The following is a 22,380-nucleotide window of genomic DNA, read 5'->3' on the forward strand; positions in this document are numbered from 1 at the left end:
GTAGACTATCAATGACCAATTTGTGGACATACGTACTTTTTTTATACTTGAGCTTTCTAAACTTTTATTTCCTTCAATTATAACGTTTGAAAGCAAAACATGAATATGATCTCAAGGAAAGGAGAGAGGCCTGACACCCTCCACGTACCTCCATGTCGTCCCTCTGGTCACTGTTTTCTTCATCTTGACCTCCATTTTTCGGCATATAGGCCATTTTCAATCGCAAAAATCCCTTAACTCGAGACTTATGACTGCATGCATAACGGAAGAAAATTGTTTAGAAGGGGTGTGACTTGAAAGGACACTTAAAATCGTCTTCAGCAAAAGCCAACCACCACAGCACGCAGGGCAGGCATCTCCACCCACCCATACCCACAGCACGCAGGGCAGGCATCCCCACCCACCCATACCCACAGCACGCAGGGCAGGCATCCCCACCCACCCATACCCACAGCACGCAAGGCAGGCATCCCCACCTATACCCACAGCACGCAGGGCAGGCATCCCCACCCACCCATACCCACAGCACGCAAGGCAGGCATTCCCACCTATACCTACAGCATGCAGGGCAGGCATCCCCACCCACCCATATCCACAGCACACAGGGCAGGCATTCCCACCTATACCCACAGCACGCAGGGCAGGCATCCCCACCCACCCATACCCACAGCACGCAAGGAAGGCATTCCCACCTATACCCACAGCACGCAGGGCAGGCATCCCCACCCACCCATACCCACAAGCCTCACCTTCTTGGTCTGAGGAGAAAGTCCTTAAATGTATAGGGTCGCTCCATGGTTGGATCTTCTGTCTGTGGGGAAAAAAACAATAAATTAAATTTTAATATTCCTAATAATTTCATGTTTTAGATACAGCCAGCTGGATTACAGAGAATATATTTTGAATTTTAGAATGTGGCACCGCTGAATGTGTTTCTTCACTTGGTACCTGGCAGTCCACGGAACTGATCTACTAGAGATCCACTAGATGTCACTATCCACACCGGGTTTCAGGAGCCAGCCCCAGCCACAGACAAATGACAAAATTACAGCTGTCATTGCCAAGTAAAATTTCTAACTGCAGGGTGTGGCCTCCGTCTCACAGAGCTGATTAACTTCGGGGGACCAGCGGTCACCGGTGCCTTGCTATATGCCTGTGACTCGAGATACATACGAGTGGAGTAAACAGAAGAATATACAAGATTTAATCTTTGAGGGCAACTTTGTTTTTTGCATTAAAATCTCACATCATCAGCCTAAGAGAATTAAAAGACTATCTCCTGCACAGAGATCACCCCAGGAAGCAGCACCAATCGACCTTCTGCTGAGGTTTAGCTCATGAAGCTATGAGTACAAGTGGAGTATTTGTTTTTAAAGAAATCAGTGTTCATTTGATTGTGCGAAGTTCGTTGGCCTACCAAAGCAGGAAATTGGACAAATAAGTGTGACTATTTCATTAATCTTTAAATACTATATATGCAGTAAAACCTCAAATACCTAGACCCTTCAATTAAACACAATTTCAAATATTTTCATAGCAAGAGATAAACCACAGTCCAATGATTTATTGTATCAGGTTTGTGCGCGCATGCATGCACACACGTGTATGTACGTATGCGCTGCTATTTGAAATGTTATCTGTTTATGTCATTATCTGCTTTAAACTCTCAATGGGTTCCTACTCCTCTCATAATAAACTGAAAATTCTTTCCTATGACTTAGAAGACCAACTATAATCTGGCTTTGAATCACCTTTAACCTCATTGGGAGCCAGTCTCTCTCTTCCTTCCTTGTACTCCCAACCATCCTGTCCTCATCTGCCATGGATGCAGATTATATGTCCTGTGGTAGGGCCCATGCACCGGCAGGTCCCTCTGCTGGACAGCTGACTCCGGATGGCATGCCTGTTTCCACTTTGCCATCCAAGTGTGAGATCCAAGGTCACATCCTTAGAGTTCCCACCATCAGCCACCCTTATCACCCCCCATCCTATCGTCCTGCTGTATCTTCCTCATATCACTGTCTGAAAGTACCTGTTCATTTGTTGACGTACTAGTTTATCATCCATCACTTCCAAAATGTAAGCCCATGAGAACAGAGACCTGAATTTGCTCACCATTGGATCACTGGTGCCAAGAACATTGCCTGGCACCAAGTAGGTACTCACGTAAGCACTCAATTCATCTGATCTGTAGTAAACTACGGAGGCTCTCAAAATTCACTACCATTGAATGAAGTAAATTATAGTTTCTAGACTGTTCTTATGAGGCAGTAATAAACATACATTTTGAAAATGTTTTCTACCAAAAGGTTTGTAAATATATATAAGGAAATAAATGGAAAATTTATTAAGAAAACTATTGCTGGTTTTCCTTCCTTTTTTCATTTATTAAACCAACATTTATTTATTTAATTTAGAGACAGGGTCTTCTGCTGTCCAGGCTGGAGTACAGGGGCACAATCACAGCTCACTGCAGCCTCGACCTCCTGGGCTCAAGTGATCCTCCCATCTCAGCCTCCCAAGTAGCTGGGACCACAGGTGTGTGCCACTATGCCTGGCTAATATTTTTATTTTTTATAGACATGGGGGTCTTCCTATGTTGCCCAGGCTGGTCTCAAACTCCTGAGCTCAAGATATCCTCCTGCCTTGGCCTCCCAAAGTGCTGGGATTACAGGTATAAGCCACTATGCCCTGCTAACCAACAAATAATTTGAGAGCAATATTATGTGAACGACATGTGGATACAACGTGGTATACAAGCCCTTATGGTTATAATTACAAGGGAAGAGCCATCGTGTCAACAATCTACTAGAAGCTAAGGCAGAACAAATTCACTGACACGGAGAGGTCACATTCTGAGAGACTTGGGGTACAGGGAAGAGACGGACTCTCACTTGGAAATCAAAATGGTTTTGGATGTGGAGTTCAATACAGGGTGACAGGAAGGCTTTGAGAGGTGGAGAATTGGGAGAAAGGACAGTTTAAACATAGGAAATCAAACAGTATGACAAAGCCTACAGGATCACCAGTGGGTGTGAGAAATCTAGGAGCAGCAGAGAACATGCAAGAGAGTGAAGAGGGAAAACCACAGAGCTTAGAGGGACTCTGAACCTGAGTCTGCCCATACCCTATGCAGCTTAAATGACTGATACCACACAGGTCAAAAGGCAGATCTCCTAGGTTTGTGTCCTGGCTTTGTTACTTACAGAGCCGAGTGGCTAAGGGCAAGTTCCTTATCTCTCCTGGCCTCAGTGTCCTCATCTATAAAATGGGGCAGTAACCATATCTTACAGGGCTGTAGTGAGGATCAAACCAATCAACTGAGTTGGTTTCCATAAAGTTCTCAAGGGCACCTAACACACTCAGCAAACACTGGCCATGTTCATTGGCCAATTCTACACGTTCATATCATTTGTCAGTACTGCCAACTCAATGCCAAGCAGTAACAGATAGGGCATTAAAATGAAAGTTCACCTTCATAGAAATTCTCTAGCCTGAATTAGAAAATGATCTTATAGATAACTACAAGATTCTTCTTGGCATTCATCCAGGTTCCAATCTGATCCTGTTCCCTGTAGCAGAGCTGACTGGAGACTCCAAAGATGGCTTTGAGGGTGCTCATGGTGGAAAGCCATCTTAAACAGACTGCTGCAAACAGTGCTATTGGCCACAATAGCCACAATGCTGCCCCCATTCCAGGGTAAAAACATTCAGAAGAAAATCTGGATACACAGTACTTTCATCTTGAAAGACAGTAGCTGCTTTCAGCCTAGGTGCACTCACTATGGAATGGAGTGAGATAAAGGATTCTGCAGGCACATGGAAGGAGAGGGCCCTGCTGGGTCCCTAGACTCGAAACCTGGATGCAACCACTGCAAGCACCTAAGCCTTGGGCGAATCCACCTCATGCCCACACCCTTGACCACACCACAGGCTCACAATGATGCTGGACACCCAGGGTCAGATCCAGCACCACCAATGACCTGCTTATTGTTGAGCAAGTCCTCTCCCTCTCTGGGCCCGGCTTTTTCACCTGGAAAATACTGGGAGTGAATGAGTGTCTCTGAAGTCCCTCCAAACTCCATGATTTTGAATTCTGCGCTGATGAGAGGGAACCATCAGCCTGCTACCTGCTACCAGCCATAAACACAAGAGGGGTAAAAGGATGTTGATCAACTGAGTTACCTCCAAGTACAGGCAGGGCATCAAATAATACCACCACCGTGAAAATGCCTCATCTAGGAAAATTTAAATTCCAGAGTGAGCCATGGTTGTCTTAAGTGGCACATGACTGGGATTTAGAAAATCTTAATGTTTTAAAATAGCTCTCTCTGCCCCACTGCCCTTCCCAGGGATGAAGAGATTTTGTGGCTGGGCAAAGGTGGGTTACTGAGGGCTCCAGGTGAAGGGGAGACAGAGCTGACAAATCAAGAGGCAGGTGCAACAGGCAGACACCTGCCAGAAATCTCACTCTGTTAATACAGATCTCGGAGTTCTCTTTATCTCTAAATAATTAATAGATACAAGTTATCAAATATCATATGAACTTTTAGACAACGATGCAATGAATTTAACAGACAAATGTGAAAACGGTAGTTGAAAAAAGTCAACGATGGTACAGTTACAGCTAAGTTTGCTCTTGGTCTCTCAATGTAAAAACAAAAGGAGAGCTTGCTCTGTCTCCAAGGCTGGAGTGCAGTGGTACAACCATGGCTCAGCGTAGTAATGACCTCCCATGCTCAAGCGATCCTCCCACCTCAGCCTTCCAAACAGTTGGGGCAACAGGCATGTGCCACCATGCTGGGTTAATCTTTAAGTCTCTCTATAGAGACAGGGTCTTGCCATGTTGCCCAGGCTGGTCTTGAAGTCCTGGACTCAAGCGATCCTCCTGCCTCGGCCTCCAAAAGTGCTGGGGTTACAGGCATGAGCCACTGTGCCTGGTCTATTTCCTTTTATCTAAAACTTGGTGGTTTTGACAAATTTTGAATCTACAGACTGTAAATAATCCACCTTGACAATGATCATATATTAATCAAGAACACAGCATCCATAATTCACTCCACCAAATACACTCATATGCTCCCGCCCTCTCCACACTCACACCTGTGTGCTATCACACAAAATAGAACGCCACTGTAATTTCCCCATGAGCATCCTATACACACGACCAAACACACACACGAGAGCACCTGAAATCCTGGATTCAAAAGCCACGTGCATTCAGAACACGCAACTTGGGTTTTACCGCCACATGAATAAAGAATATACCTTCGTGCCTGTCCTTTCGTTTTCTTTGTGGTCCATCTCCCTGACTGTAGTTGGCTGCAAACAGCGAGTCAGTTTGAAGTATGGAGGGGAAGCACGCCACTGCAAGTTACCCTCTGGGCACACGAGTAACTAGGGGCACTCGGTCCTCTCTGGGCGTTCCCGGCTCTACCCTCTGTAATCGGCTGGCTTCTATTCCTGCCCTGCACCTCCACAGCACTTCCTTCTTTGAAGGCTCACTGACCCGCCTCCACTCAGAATCCAAAGCTAAACTATTTCTACTGACTTGGTCTCGGAGGAGGAACCTTCTTCTATTTTCTGGGAGCCCTACTCAACCTTTCAAGACCAAGCGCTGCTCACTCACTCAAAAAACAGCTTGTCGGAGCAAGGTTTTTAAATATGTCACTTTTGCCTCTTAGAGAATATTAGAATATTTGCCTCTCAGAAAATTACTTCCCTTCGCCAAGATGTGGTTTTTACATTAGGGAAAGGGTGGCTGGAGACATCCATAAAAGAGCTGGCCCATCAATCAACACTGTCTAAAAGTGTGAGAGGATCGCAGCTTCAGTCTGAAGAACATACACGGAAGACCTCCCAATGTAGAAGTATGTGAGGTCTTTCCTCACAAAAGGTGAAACAGTCATATCCTCCCAATGTGACCTGAGAATAGTAGTCAGGTTTCTGATGGCTCATGGAGTAGGTTTCACGAAGAAGCCCCATGCAGGCCCCTCCCGTGGCACCCTGGAGCTTCAGAGTTTTATAAAGAAACAAACAAGATATTTTAAGAATATCACTTTCACTTCCAGTCCTTTGGAACCTTGCAACCTTTCTTCCTTAACAGCTCCCCTGAGTGAGTAAGAGTAAATTACTTGCTATCACCTTCCTTCACAACACATCTTCGAAGCTTCTTTGGTAAGACACAATCTTTCTCGGTATTTAACACATGGAAACAGCCATAATTTCCACACAGCAGGAAGCTTATGCTAGGGGGTTAAGTCACTTTAGTTTATAGACTATTTATGCTACTTGCTCACACAAAGCATTTAAAAAAATAACACGATGCCCTTGTAAGGCAGAAACATTCGCCTTTCCTCTCTCAGCTGCTACTTCTATCACGCCGTGCTGCCCAGGGAAGAAGGCCAGGAGGAAGGCTGGGACGAGCTGGAAAACTGAAGCTGGAACAGGAGATGAGGATCCACCTTTCTCAAGGCCTCCAGGTCCTACCTACACATTCTGTCTGCCCTGCCTCCTGTTTCAGGTGACAGCCCTAATGCCCGTCACTAGTCAACAGCCTCGACTGCTCCGCTACTTTGAGCAGAGAGAAATGGCAGTGCCACACATGCTAACTCAGTGCATGTTCCAGCGAGGGTGGGTGTTCCCAGCTGACAAGTTCACTCAGAATGAACAGGCTCTTCTCTTGTCACCATGCTGACTGAGAAAGCCAGACACCAAAATCTGGGAAATGCTATTATAGTTTGTGTAGAGGTATCCAAGAGAAATGGCATGTGCGGTTCCAGACAAAGAGCGCAAACATCTGATGGGACCCGGAAGATGCCTTAGGAAGCAGAGACAGTAAGTGACAAGAAGGGAGGCCTGAGTGAAGGAGGTGTCTGTTTTGTAAGATGTGATACACAAAGGTGGAACAGCTGAAGTGCAGAAAAGAGAGGGAGCTGGTGGATGGGAACGCAAGCGCACGACTCAGGCACCCTTGACTACTCTTACAGCTGCCAGCTTCTCCTCCATCCCCTTGAAAGGACCACTTCCCAGAAAGGACTAGGGCCACAGCACACAAGCTTCATTTCAGCCTTCTCCACTGTGGTGAAGAAATACCACTCTGAAAATACGCTGACTACAAACGATTAGAAACCCCCACCCCCAGCACGAAGCATCAAACATGAGACTGTCCTTACCGGAAGGTGACTAAGGGGCACGTCCACCTGGCCCAGGAAGTCGTCTCGTGTCTGTTAGGAAGAGAACAAAGAGTTAGTGTTTCCATTTCTTCACTGAGCCTCAGCATTTCCTAAAAATGTTTTATCATGAATAGAGACAAACGTCCAGGGCCTGACACTGGAATGTGGAGGGCGGAAGGCCCCGAGGAGACACGAGTAACCACACCCCAGGAGACCAGGAGCCCGTGCGCCTGGACTGAGTTGGCTGAGATTCTGTCTAGTGTCTGCTACCGAGCACAATGCTAAGGAAGCCTCTGTAGAGGCTGGGAGAACATGATCAGTCAGGGAAGAGGCAGGCAGGGCCACAGAGGGTTTGAGGGCACAGCTGGGCCCAGCTGAAAGAGAAGATGGCAAACAAATGCTGGGAACATTTTAATAAGTGTTTACTGATCCAATGCTAAAAACTAAAGAGCTTCTTGAGAGCTGAGAGCCAATGGAAAAAGTATATGGCCTAGTTATGAATGCATCTTACAAACTGCATCCCACAAAAAAATACATACACTTTTTAAATCCAGTAAGTACACTGTTTTTTTATCTAGTAAGTGCACTGCTTCGGAATCCACGTTTATGGATCAGGTCCTGCTATTTTTTGGACACACCATGCCTCTCCCTCTCCACATCTACCATACTGCATGTACCTCTCCCGACTTCAAAGAGGCCCAGGTGAAAATCATTTGGAGACACGCACCAGTCCCCTCCCAGGCTCTGGGAGTCATCTGGGAAGTCATGATTCAGCTCCAGAGGTCGCTGGCCTGGACCACAGGGTGTCCGACAGATATATATACTATGTTCCTCAGTTACGGTGCTTGTGGCATGGCCTCTGATGTTTAGATGACCCAAGAAGCAAACTGGAACACAATGACTATTTGCCGCTCTCATATAAAAATATGCAGCTGGTTCCACCACATTCAAAATGCATAAAAACTGGGCAGTTCTTTAGATGTGATCAGACCAGCCCCATAACTCGCTTGAGCCACCCAAGAAGGAATCTAGCCTACCTTGTGCTGAATCCTGGCCTCTTACTTCTACTCTGCTAGTTTACAGAGAAAGTTTCTAATTCACAGATGCTACTTTTCAAGTGTACTTGAAAAATATTCTCTTCTTCCATTTAAAAGGAAGCAGCAGGTAAATATGAATGAGATTTATTGAAATGACTTGCTCCAAGCGTAGGAATTCCTTTTAGATAATTGAAAAAATTTGATGAACTGGAAAGCCATCTGTCTCCTCTAAACAATCCATACTGGATAATAAAAAAATCAAAGTTACCACGGTTTGGGTGTGCATGAAGAATGAGACTAGCCCCAATCCTTTTGATGAGATTTTCATTTCTTTTACTTTCTTAGCTGTATCTGCTACAACTCAACGTGGAGACGCCTCATCTAGCATAAAGCGGCAAGAGGAGGTGCCCATAGATTCTGTATGTCTTACCAAGAGCAGCAGTCAGCAGAAGGCCTTGAGAATAATGACAGCCTTGCTATCCAGCTCACAGACCTAATCACGCTGCCCCAGTGACTCACACCAATGACGGTTACACAAGGAGTTAGGCAGTGTGCCTGTTAGTTCTCTATTTGGCTGATTTCACTTTTTTTTTTTTTTTTTGAGACAGAGTCTCTTGCTCTGTCGCCCAGGCTGGAATGTAGTGGTGCAATCTCAGCTCACTGCAACCTCCACCTCCTGGGTTCAAGCGATTCTCCTGCCTCAGCCTACTGAGTAATTGGGACTACAGGCACACACCACCACGCCCAGCTAATTTTTGTATTTTTAGCAGAGATGGGATTTCAGCATGTTGGCCAGGCTGGTCTCGAACATCTGACCTCCAACGATCTGCCCGCCTCGACCTCCCAAAGTGTTAGGATTACAGGCATGAGTCACCATGCCTGGCCTGATTTTGCTATAATTTTAAAGCTAATATAAATATCAGTTAACTGTACTATAAAAAAAGAAATTCACTGAATATTGACCATAAATTGTCTGCTTAATGTGAGCAGAGTAGTGTGGCCACTTGCCACCTCTCCTCTTCCTGCTATGGCTGCTAACATGGGAAGGAAAAGACAATCAGCAGAAGGACAAGACAATCTTATTCAAAGCTGTTTCACAGCCTGATAGCTTTGAAAGGCTGCCCATGAATCATTAACCTCAGTGCATTTCAACAAAACTTCACAAAATATCTACATGTCCATGTTGTTTTGCCAGGGAGACATCTGAGTTCTAAACTGATGAAACAGGTTAAGCTTTGCCCAGACACCAAAAGACAGGCACCCAGTACTAACGACTGGCAGCCAGTCTTTACACAGCGCTCACTCTCTGTGGGCTCTGTGCCAAGGCTGCGTCTAGTCCTCGCAGCAACCTTCAGAGGCAGGTACAATGATTGTGCCCATTTTACAGATGGGAAACCAGAGAGGTGTGTGTCCGAGGTGCCCATCAGCCTGTGCCCTTAACTGACACTGTGTGCCATATGTCAGCAACTGGCAGGAAAGCAAGGTGGTACCATCTCTGGGCTTCCCACTGGATGCTGGCTTTAAAAGGTGTAGATGAGAAGGGAGGGATCCTGATGATGGCACAGTCTGATGAGACTTCAGAGGGTTCTGGTAAAATGCTTATTTGCTATGTCATCTTTACACTACCTCCTACTCCAACTGTTCCTTTCCTCAAATGGAATACAGTTTACCGAATTCCCTGAGGTACTGCAAAGCCAGGAAACCGCACTTATACCTTTTATCATGTTTTCTCATTATGTTAAAAAAATTGTTTAAAACAGTAAAAGATGAGACAATTTGCCATTGAAGGAAACAGAAGGCTCTTATTAGTTTACACGAATAGAGATGGAAACTATTTTTGAAATAAAATAGGGATCAAGCACAGAAACGCACATGGTCAAAATGAATTGGCTGAAACTACTGTTTCACCAGTCAATGGAAAATGTAGTTGGTCGAGAGATCTAGGTTTCAAAACATCCCATTGTTGCTAAAACTACAGAAAGTTCAGGCCATGTAAAATATTTAGGTTAGGGACACCACACCAATTAAAAACAAAAATGGCCAGGCACGGTGGCTCACACCTGTAATCTCAGCACTTTGGAAGGCTGAGGTGGGCAGATCATTCGAGGTCAGGAGTTTGAGATCATCCTGGCCAATATGGCGAAATTCCACCTCTACTAAAAATACAAAATTAGCCTGGCGTGGTGGCTCATGCCTGTAGTCCCAGCTACTTGGGAGGTTGAGGCAGGAGAATCGCTTGAACCCGGGAGGCAGAGGTTGCAGGGAGTTGAGATCGCGTCACTTGCACTCCAGCCTGGGAAACGGGGCAAGACTCCACCTCAAAAACAAACAAACAAACAAACAAAAAATGTCTTCAATACCACAGAGGAGATCTAACAGGGGATCAGCGAACCTCCTGGTGCCTTTATGCCACGGGGAGGAGCAGGCATGTTGAAGGAACACCTCTGTTTGATGGTAAGAGGAAGTGGGAGGTGTGCTAGTGTGTGGGATCCTGCCTGTGGGCCCTGGAGGGACAACGTTTGAGGCCATCACAGCACCCTTAGGTCATCACCACCACAGTGCAACATCTCATACCAACATTATAAAAGCATTAATCAAATCAATTGTTAATGATTTCCAATACAAAATTATTTCCATCAAGCATCAAGTTAACTACAATAGCCTACAAAACCAAATTAACTTCAACTCATTTGGTGAACACTGGTATTTCTTGTGGTTATTTTTAAGTGGTAAAATGCTGTCAATTTCCATGCCATTACCTGCCATCCAATTCTCAAGGCTGAAAATGTGCCTTTTAGTAACAAAATAATAAAGGCTCCCTTCTAATGAGCCATCAAATATTTTTCCTGTGAAATGACAATGTAGAATGGAGACCCTGAAATGTGTCCTATCAGGTGAAACAAAAATTCATATTCCGATATTGGAAAAGTTAAATAAATACACAAATAAAACACTGTCTTTTAGAGCTTGTGTGGTAAATACTGATGAACTACATTCAGGACTGCCACCCTCCCCTTTAAAAATCACTATTAAGAAGGAGGGGACAAGTGGGCGCCCTGTTCATGCAGAGGGGTATGCTGCCACCAAGGGTGGATGCCACTGGGACCTGAAGCCCGGGGGCTATTATAATTGCTCCAGTGAAAGAGATTATAGCCTGTGGGCATTTCCCCAGATGGTTGTGCACACTAGGTCAAAGCTGTCAGCACTGATGTGGGCGCCAGGCTTAGATGTCCTCACAAAATACTCAAGACTCAATTTCTCAAAGAACACATCCATTCAAACAACAACAACAACAAAAACCACAGGGACTCTTATCTTTAGGGTAGAACTGTACTTGAAGGATGTGATTCGAATCTTACTATACACCAATGACCACCCCACCCAATTCCTTTCAAGACAGAGGCAGTGGTAGCAGGGCTGGGGGCACAGTGAACTTCACATGGAAGCTCAAAGGGAGAGCATCTGACTGTGCAGAAAGAAAAGCATTAAAGGAAGGAAGGGCTACCCACAGGTCACGCTGGGGTCCTAAAGACCCCCAGCTGGGAGCCCAGGGGGTTGAGGGTGCAAGGAGCTATGATCGTGCCACCACACTCCAGCCGGGGTAACAGAGCAAAAGAACTGGTGGTTCTTGGTAAAATGACCCATGTGTATTCCTGGAGCTACGTATCAAGGTAATATTTTTTAAGTTGTGAGTTACAATCCCACAAATGGTACACAGGAAGTGTTTTTTGAAGTTAAGCATAATATAGAACAGAGAATATCAGTGCCTCACATAAAACACAGGTATGTGCTATTTTGAGGAACTCATCTCAGTTACATGCATATATAAATGTGTGTACTAAGTTGTGGTCTAAGGTTAATTTCTTTTCGTGTGCCATCAAAAGAATTAGAAAGCCACTCAACTACAGAAAATGAAAACCATCCACTATTACCAACTGTCTGGGGTTTCATCCCCAAAATCATTAAGTAGTGATTTCCAAAAAAAAAAAGGTTTAGAGTTTCTAAAGACAAATGGAAGAGAATTGTAGAGAATTTAGAACATAAGTCAGACAATAATAGAATGTAAGCGAAGACAGCATATGATCAGATCTTTGTATGTTACAGATCGAGGTAAACATCACAGGTGCCTCTAACACTAAGCCAGAAAAACAACCTGGGCTTTCCCAGAGGACTAGTGAGTGCAGCTACCCCATTAGCTGCTCCATTCCGAGCACAGGCCTCTGCAGGCTGGCCCCAGTGCTGACAGAGGCCCTCAGTAAAGCATGACGCCAGCTTTGGCATTACAGAGAAAAGGAAGGAAGAATGTTCCTTTTCCTCCTTCCACTTGTCAGGCACATCAGCTTCTATCACGCAATCAGAGCAGGGCTGTGGTTCAGGAAGAGGTAAAGTGTGAGTGCGGTCCCACCCATGCTGGGCGTTGCATAACCCAAGGAAGGTTTCTGCACCTGGGCGGTGCCTCTGCCTTTCAAGGTGAATTGCTTCAAAATACGTCACTGAAATTACCTTAATCAAATAAGAGCCAAGTGGCACTCAAATAAAGAAAAAAGTGTGATGACATATTCTCTGAATGCATATACTCCTACCAAAATTCACTTCGTATGCACCAGAACACAAAACCCAAACAAAATTCAAGTACTTTTTGGTAAACACACACAGGGCTTTTACGTGGCCAGCTCCTCTGCCATTTAGTTTTTAAGAAGTAAGGGACAAAATCTGCTATTCAGTTATACAGAGTAAGGTGTGTCCTAGAGACACTGGTTCTTATTTATAACAACAAACAAGACCTCCATGTCAACAAAGTGTCAGAGCAAATTTGCAGGACTTTTACAGGCCCCAGGAAAACCATGCTGGAAGGCAGCAGAACTCAACCCTCCCGGCTGTACCTACAACCAGGAAGACCATCTATTTTGAGGAACATTTATTACTGAAGTTTAAGAAGTTAAACTGAAGTCAGAGAGAGAGAGACAGAGCGAGCAAGAGTGAGAGCGAGAGCGAGAGCAAGCGCAAGCAAAAAACAACTGCGCTTGCAAGGACTGCAGCAGCCCTGCAATAGCAGCCTGGCTTTAACCCCAAAGCCTAACTAGACCAGTATAATCGGGGCGGTGAGAAGACACTCCTTTGCGGGCTCAGAGGGAGTCCCGGTGTCCTGGTGGCTCCAGGTACTCGGCTGCGACATCAGGGGATGAGGTGTACCTGATGGCCCCACCTCCCTCTGGTTGGGTGCAGGTGGTTCAAGAACACTCAGTTCTCTGCCCCACTCCAAATATAAGCATATCCCAGGTGCGGGGTCAACTAAGGGCCACAAGAATTACCATTTTTTTTTTTTTTTGCAATAGGAGCACTTGATAATCTGAACTTAAGACCCAGGAAACTGGGGCTGCAAACACTGGGATAGGACTCTGCCAACTAGATGCCCAGGTGAGCAGTACTGTCATGCTTAGGAGCTTCTCCTCATCAGCTCCTTCAGGCAGGGCTCAGACACAGGCAGGAGGCATCTCTCCCTGCACATCCTCACCTGGACTGTCCATGGTTCAAGTGCTCAGCAGCCACAGGGTCTGGGGGCTTTGGAGCTCTGGACAGGATAGGACAACACAGTTCCGCCACGTAGCAGAGGCATGAGAAGATTGCTGCAGGGACACCTTGAGGGAGTGACAGATTCTGCCGAGGGAAGGCCAGGGATGACTGTGCAGGACGTAACTTCAAGCAGGGTCCTGAGGCAGGAGTTTGCAGGGAGGACAGAGCAGGGAGGACAGGAGTGGCCAGCACTGGAGCATCTGGCTGAGGGCTCGCTGACCAAAAGGTCCATGCCACTGATGTGGTGTGGCCCTGTGGGGCAGTGGGGGGGAGGGAAACTGAGGCGAGGCCTCAGGGTCCCATATGGCTTGCTCTCTCAAGACGACAGTCTCCCAGGGCAAGTGAAGACACATGAGGACATTAAACAGGGAATAACTGGCAAGGACTGTGTCCCAAAAAGTTGCCTGAGCAGGAGAGCTGACTGGAGAGAGAGCACCGAGGACAGCGCTGAGGACAGCACGAAGTCACCCAGTTGAGCGCCACGAGGGTGCGGCCCACTCAGGACACGGAAGGTGCAGTGTCCCCGCAGAAGGGTTCCGCTCAGGGACGCTTCTTGTCAGCAGGTGTTTGTTCACTGGGTGATGAGCGCATCAGGTAATGCCCACTAAGGCCTCAGTGCAGTGCCCATCAGGAGGGCTGGGAGCTGCAGACCAACGTTACTGACTTGACGCAGACACAAAGCAAACGTGGAGGACGGTGGAGGAAGAAGCAGCCCAAGGGAGGCGCGGCCAGACCACTGCCTGAGACTCGTACTGAGCGCAGGACCGGCTGTCCCACCATCCAGGCACTGAAGCTGCCTGCAGCACAGGCGGCAACAGTCCATACCGCCTGTCACCCTGACGGTCACCACCTTTATTCTCCTCTCTGTGAAGAGATGTCTTCCCCTTTCACCCAGATGTGCTTGGTTACAGATCTAGGGGAAACGACTGCCTCTTCAATATTATACCTTTTCAGAGGAGGGAAGAAGCCAGAGCTTGTCATGCTTACAGGTTCTGGGGCACGGCCTGGCATTACAGTTACTGTTACATCTGCTCCAAAGCTGTCCAGCTGCACAAATGCCACTGACAGCTTCTTATAAGGCTATTCTATTTTTGCAAAAAATGCAGATGTAGAAACCCTCCAGGTATTACTGGGGTCCTGTTATTAATTATTCCTCCACTGTCTTTCTTGTGAAAGAAATGCTAAATGTATTTGCTGAATAAACTAAAACATTTTAATGAACATAATATGCTAAAAATAAGGCAAACATGTACATATATTCTACTTCTTACAAAGCAAACTGATATGAGATTGAACTTAATTTAAAAGTTAATTTTAAAGTTAATTTAGAAGGAAAATGTGCCACTGGGTTCTCTTAAAATAATATTGTTTAATTTTGTGCTTCTGGTTTTATGGTGCAATTTGTCTTAATTTCTCAAGATTTCAGGATAATTTTACCAGGATAAGTGTCTCTTTTCTACTCTTTTAAAATCAAATCTTCTGCAAGCAATTTCAATATCAGATTAAACGTATCCAGGAAAAAATAGCAATGATACTTCTAGGTCCTATATTTTTTCTCTGAACTTAGCTACCAAAGAACAGATCTTAATCTGAAATACTGAATGACAGACACTCTTAGTAACCATGCAGTGTCAAGAAATGATTTGGATTTGGGCAAAAGTAAGCCTAAGTACACCAGGGGTTCAATGCCAGTTTTTACTTTGATTTCATTTTCATATTTATTGCTAAAAGTTCTTACATATCTCCAGGCATCTGAACCTCACAGTCCATCCCACTGCCTGGCTGTCTCACAGTTGGGATATATGGAATGTCACAAGCCAGCAACAACAGATTACATGGGAATGGAAGTGCCATGTGGTTTTATTCTTGAATTGCAATTACTGAAGACTCTAAACTAGAGTCATACAGGTTTATGCAAAGACACTAGCTAACTTTTCGTAAACTCTCCATTAAACAGCCTCAGTGTAGGCATTGACATCCTAGTTAGATCTGCTGCAGGACTTTTCCTTAGTTCAGCTTAAGAGGGGTCCTTGTCACATGACCACGAAAAATTAGGCTCATAGTTTAAAGGGTGAGAAAAATGGGATTTATTGGACAAAAACGAAAAAAAGGAAAGCAGGAACTCTCCACCAAGCTGGAGTCCTGCTGGTGTGCTTCCTGCCTCGCAGACTGAATCCCAGGTACCACCCAAGAAGAGGAGGGGCCAGGCTCCTCCCTGCTGCAAATGGCTCCAACTTCCCAAGGCTCCACCCCAGTGCGCACTCCTCCCAGTATGCGGGTCGGTCAGAGGCTCTCCCAGGGAGCCCTTTCCACCTGGCTGTCTCAGATCCTTTCCTCCTTTAGCCATATTTTGGCTGAAATCACATCTCTGCCCAGCGGACTCCATCAAAGTTGGCTGGGGGAAAAATTCCAGCTTTACTCTGGGGAGAAACTCAAGTATGCAAGGAATAACAAGCCAACCTGTAGCTCATCTATCATGTGCCTGACACTACTATAAGGAGGTTAAGAAATTTGCTTGGGCATGGTGGCTCATGCCTGTAATCCCAGCACTTTGGAAAGCCGAGGTGGGTGACTCACCTGAGGTCAGGAGTTCGAGAACAGCCTGGCCAACATGGTGAAACCCGGTCTGTACTAAAAATACAAAAATTAGCCGGGCATGGTGGCGGATGCCTGTAATCTCAGCTACTTGGGAGGCTGAGGCAGGAGAATTGCTTGAACCCAAAAGGCAGAGGTTGCAGTAAGCTGAGATCGCACCATTGCACTCCAGCCTGGATGACAAGAGCAAAATTCCATTTCAAAAAAAAAAAAAAAAAAAAAAAAAAAAAAGAAGGAGAAGAAGAAAGAAACTTGCCCAAGGTCACAGAGCTAGTAGGGAGTGGCCCAAACATGAACCCAGGCAGCCTTCCATCATGATGCAGAACCTGTATTTCATGTACCAAAGTTGTAAGGAAAACATGAACAGGCTCCCTGAATCCCTCCTCAAAAATCCTAGTATGCTAAGCTGCCATCCCCAACTCCATATCCCCTCATGGATTATGCTTGCCAAATCTTGCCATGTGCTCTTCCTCCCTCATCTATATTTTAATACAAAAATGAAATGAGTAATGTATGAGCTTGAAAGAGAAAACAAATGGAACTGAATAGTTTTTCTTCTTTTACTTCACCCCCCTCATCCCCCCTACCCCTGATATCTTTCAAAGCAGAGCTGTTCAAACTGGAGCATGCACAGCTCTGGGGATACACAAAGACATTCCAGGGGACTTGGACATGGACAATTCTAGAGAAATCATTTTCTAGATCCTTCCATATGTCCTCTTCCTTGAAACCGATCTGGCATGGGAATAGTGCTTGCCTTCTGTGGCCCTCCTTTCCTGCTTCCCCTTTCTAAATCACAACCTTCCATCCCAGCCTTTCCAAAGAAAGACATACTCCTGACCCTTCTTGAATCATACACCATGGTCCACTTTGCTGGGTATAAAAGCCACTGGAGGACAAAATAATGAAGGAACAGAATCTATCATAAAGTCAAACCATTAACTAGGTTGTTATAAAAACATTTCCCTGAAAACTTCTAAGTAGTTAAAGCTAAGTCCCCCGGCTCCCTCCTCTCCCCACCCGACACCATGTAACAATTTTAGATGACAGCAATGGAAGAGAAAAATTCCTTCCTTCCGGCTGGGCACGGTGGCTCACACTTGTAATCCCAGCACTTTGGGAGGCCGAGGCGGGCGGATCACGAGGTCAGGAGATCGAGACCATGGTGAAACCCCGTCTCTACTAAAAAATACAAAAAATTAGCTGGGCGTGGTGGCGGGTGCCTGTAGTCCCAGCTACTCGGAGAGGCTGAGGCAGGAGAATGGCGAGAACCCAGGAGGCGGAGCTTGCAGTGAGCCGAGGTTGCGCCACGGCACTCCAGCCTGGGTGACAGAGCGAGACTCTGTCTCAAAAAAAAAAAAAAAAATTCCTTCCTTCCACACACCAGGTTGATGAGAAAAGTGTGGAGAGGAAAACTTCAAAGCTTTGTAAAACAAATTAAACCAAAGATTATATGTATTTTGAAAGTATTCCATATAAAACAAGGATGTCCAAGGATGAGGAGAAACCTCCATTAACTAGATTTCAGAGTCTAGCAGGTGCTCGTTTAGGCACAGAATATGGGCCTCCTTCTCCCTACAATCCACTGAAGACACGCTGAGAAACAGGGCCCAACTCACTCTTTTTCTAGTCTCTTTATGACAGAGTAACACCAGCAGGTACTGGAGCAGAATGCGCAGCACTGAGGTGTGCCGTTAACCAGAGGTGCCCAGGCTGCTTAGACACTGGAATCCCTGCAAAGTTCTCAAATCACTGTACCCAGGCCTCACCTCAGAAAATTAAATTTCTGGTAGAGGGGCTCAGTTGTAGGTGTGATTGAAAAGCCCTCTATCTTATTCTAATTTTTGGCCAGGGCTGACAATCACTGGGTGAAGCTATCCGTTTTCCTTGTTCACAAAAGAGAAACTATAATTACTTATTAAACTAGTGCAGTGACACTGATCAGCAAACTGATACTAAATTGCAATCTCAGAGTATATGATAGGTTCCCCTCCTTCTCCAGCTCTCCTCACTTGTGCCTCTGCTCTTCTCCCAAATGAGAAATTGCTGGGCCCATTTACATATGGAGGTAAAAATAACTTCCTGGGCCCGGAATGCAGATGGGATGCAGAAGATGGTGCATTTCTGGCTGTCCCTGTTTGGAACCCCAGCCCTCTGGCCCCGATAGGGCTGGTATATTAATAGGAGTAAGATTCACAGGTGCACAAAGCACAGGGATTTCACTGGTCATGGCCAAGGGATATCTGGATGCCACTCTAACACTGGGGCTAAAAAGACAAATCCCATTTCAAAATAGAACCAGAGAATGTGATCCTTAGGAGGGACCTCAAAAGTCATTTAGTGCAACATACATCTTAGGCTTGTATCCTCATCCATCCCCTCTTTCAAGTGGTTGCTCACCCTGCTTAGCTCTGAACATCATCAGTGATGGGGAGCTAACTATGTAATGGGTTTGTGGAAAGCAGATGGGTTTTGGACATATAGATGGCTAGTTTAAAATCCCATGTCTATCTAGAAGTAGCTGAACAACCAAAGAAAGGTTTCTCAATCGCCAAAGGCCAATCTCATCCAAAGTAAGGATAAAAACCACTTTATGTTGCACAGTCATTGATATTAAATGGGAAAATTAGATTCAACAAATGTTCTTTCTTTCTTTGTTAATTGAGACAGAGTCTTGTTATGTTGCTCAGGCTAAGTGCAGTGTCACAAACATGGCTCAATGTAGCCTCAAACTCCTGGGTCCAAGCAATCCTCCCACTTCACCCTCCTGAGTAGCTAAGACTATAGGCATGTACTACCATGTCAGGCTAATTTTTTTTCTTTTTTTTGTAGAGACAGGGTCTTGTCCAGGTGGTCTCAAAGTCCTGGGCTTAAGTGATCCTCCCACCTCGGCTTCCCAAAGTGCTGGGATTACAGGTATGAGCCACTGCCCCTGGCCAATAAATGTTACTTCTGACTAGGGCATCTCAAAGTCAGCATCATTAATATTTGGAGCTAGATAATTCTTTCTGCGAGGGCTGTCCTATGCTTCGTAAGGTATTTGGAAGCATTTCCGGCTTCTGCTCACTAGATATAGCAGCAACTCTCACCCCTTAGTTTTGTGCAATCCAAAACTGTCAAACGTCCCTGGGAGGCAGGTGTGGGGCCAGGGGGAAGAAGTGCTCCCAGTTGAGGACCACTGTCCAATCCTACTCCCTCCCCTCCACTCTGGAAGGTGTCCATTCCACCTTTGGGCAACTTTATAAGAATGTTCTAGTAATCTGGTGTTCATTTTTCTTTAACTCCTGTCTCCTTGAAACATCAAAAGAAAAGTAATGTAAGTTTCTGTAACTAGAAAGTGGCAAGATTAGGATTTGAACCAGAATCTCTTCCACGCTAACACTCAAGAGTGAAAGAGTTATTTGTTTCCATTATTTCTTAGTGGCTAATCTCTACCACGGGTCAGGATGGCTTAATTTGAAGAAAGTTATGTCCTTATCCTCTAGCTGCTTTTCCTTTTGCCCCCAGAGTACTTAAAAAAAGATCAGCAAGCAAAGCTCCATGTACCAGAGTATTTCCTTATTAATGGGTAAAACAGAGTGTGACATAGTTCACTAGGTGGCTGCCAGGGAAATCCCCAAGAAGCTGAGACCAAAGGCGGAGCTCCTTGCAAGGCTGAGTTGTGTTTAAGATCAAGAGCAAAAGTTACACAGTTTCCAGAATAAGGAGCCAGGCTACATAGGGCTATAAATGGGAACACACAGTGGGGCTAGCATCAAAGCCAGGAAAGCCCAGGAACACGAGAGGGATTTAAATGTGAGGGTGCTTTAGAGAAAAGCCCAGAAGAGCAAAATGCCCCAAATATTCACTTCAATGTCGTGTCAAAAGCCTTCAACAATCAAACTACCAAAGACAATAAGAATGAGCATCCTAGGCACCAACCTTTGACTCTTTATGTCTCAAAACACAAGATCAACCTGGGAGAGAAAAGTTCCATTCATTATTCATGACTTTTTCCAAGAATCACTGTGTACATGGGCTACAATTCAGGTGCCCATGCTTGCAAGAAGTGGTTGTGCACCTCTGCCACTTGGAAAACCCACTAGGATGAGTCAAGTAAGGCCCCAGGAGCAGGGCTGCCCAGTGCTGACGGCAGGTGTCTACTTCACTTTTGCACTCTGATGCCTCTCTCGCCTCACCCTAGCCCCAGTCCTGAAACCCGCTTCTGTTGCACTGCATGCCCTCTACTGATGACTACAAGGTAGAAGAGACGAGGAAAGCACTATCTCCAAGATGTACATCACCTCGACGCATGTGTTCAAAGTCACAGGTGGAGATCTGAAGTACGCCGTGGGAGAGGTCCTCCCAGGCCTGGGGCATGGAGCCTTGGGTACTGTTGCTTGTTGGGAAAGAGCTAGCTAAATGGGCACCAATCCTTCCCTGGACGAGGGTCCTCATCTGGAAAATGGGGCTAAGACCCCATTATGCACATTCTATTTCATAAACTGGTACATATCTCAGAGGTCAGGGTATATGAAAGGCTGCTGCAAGTTACTATTGAATGTTATTAAGCTACTGTTGAATATTTTAAATTGACTGTTGAGAAATAGGAGGAGTAGTGGGACCCTGCCAAGGCTGGCCAACTGGAAAGCATACAGTTATTTTCAGAAAGCCAGTGGTTCAATTCATCTGGTCTCCAATGAAGGAACTGTTGTGTTGCAGAGTTCAGTGTGTGCAATTTGAGAAACCTTGTTCTATTCTGTGAGGACAAAGTATATGAAAGAGCTTTAAAAAGTGGGATGGAATGTTAGAAAGTATCCCTTAAAAAATAACTTCATGAAGCAATGAAAGGTAGCATAAGGAGTAAGATGCAAGATGAAATAAGGCTAAAAAACTTGCTCTAACCTCAAAACGGGGACACTCTCTTGGGATTTTAGAAATGACTTCTTTTTTTCCCCTTTAAAACATTATCTAGTGGGAAGCTATTCACCAATGTATAGACATGATACACTTAAGAGACCATTTATGTATATGCTGGTTGTATGAAACATGAAACCTATAATCCCAAAGAAAATTGTGTCATCAACAGTAATCCTCAGGCTAGACTACAAAAGATTCTGAGATCTACAAAGTAACTGGGACACCAAGCAGCACTAACCCAGGAGCTTCAGTTACATTCTCTCACTATGCTGAAGTTCTTAGTGAATCCCCCATCGCTGGGGCAGGGGCAACAAGGGGATGTGATGCGTTCCATCACACTTCCAAGCGCACACTGGTGGGCACCTCTATAGGGCGCCTGTAGGAAACCAAAGGGCACGGCACCAGTGGTAACTCACCTCTGATGACAGAGCTGGGCTTGGGGCCTGGGCACAGTTTCTTGGTCATCCTAAATATTAATGAGTATTCTGCATTCAACTCCATGATATTTCAATGGCTAGAACTAAGGCTGCAGAAATACGCACCACGTTTCTATTGCATGATTCACAGACAACTACTTGAAAAACACAGGCTGCTCCAACAATCACAAGGACCCTGGCAGAACTGTTCAGTTGCACTCCCTCTGACCCTCAGTAAGCTCCCTAGCCTCTCTGAGCGTCTCTCAAGTGGAGATAATAGTTTATAATCCAATGCATTATTAGAGGAATCATGAAGATATGCACAAAAGTAGCATAAGGTCTGGAAGACAGCAGATGTCTGAGAGGTAAATTAAACTGTTATTCTACAGGGTACCTCCCTGGAAAGAAAACTAGAGAGAGTGACACATTGCAGGGAGCACTTAGGAGCTGGCCTACATAGTCACAGCTATAAACTATATAGATGATTCCCACATAACTTCTAACCTTCCCATTGATCAAAGTGCCCAATTTCATTAAAATTCAGCTTCTAATGACTATATTCATGGGCTGAATTTTACTAGAACATGAGGAGGAGAAGGGGTCAGTGAATAGCAATGGCCCAAGAGTTCAGATACTCTGGGCTAAACTGATATATTGAGACACTTAAATGAGCTCTATAAGTTT

At 45.4% G+C, this 22,380-nt stretch overlaps 1 protein-coding gene across 17 annotated transcripts in view; it reads right to left on the reverse strand.

The window, feature by feature from the left end:
* NEDD4L (NEDD4 like E3 ubiquitin protein ligase) overlaps positions 1–22,380 on the reverse strand; it is a 367,577-nt gene that overhangs the window by 78,342 nt on the left and 266,855 nt on the right. For 16 of the 17 annotated variants that reach the window (XM_030810341.1, XM_030810348.1, XM_030810349.1 and 13 more), the window contains 3 exons: positions 7,176–7,226; positions 750–811; positions 149–251 (listed from right to left, as the gene is read on the reverse strand). In XM_030810341.1, coding sequence (XP_030666201.1) covers positions 149–251; positions 750–811; positions 7,176–7,226 — 216 coding nt within the window. Of the gene's footprint in view, positions 1–148; positions 252–749; positions 812–4,033; positions 4,159–7,175; positions 7,227–22,380 lie in introns of those variants that run through there. The other variant, XM_030810352.1, reaches the window with a different exon arrangement.

The sequence above is a fragment of the Nomascus leucogenys genome, chromosome 4 (assembly GCF_006542625.1).
Source record: "Nomascus leucogenys isolate Asia chromosome 4, Asia_NLE_v1, whole genome shotgun sequence".
Classification (NCBI taxonomy): domain Eukaryota; kingdom Metazoa; phylum Chordata; class Mammalia; order Primates; family Hylobatidae; genus Nomascus; species Nomascus leucogenys.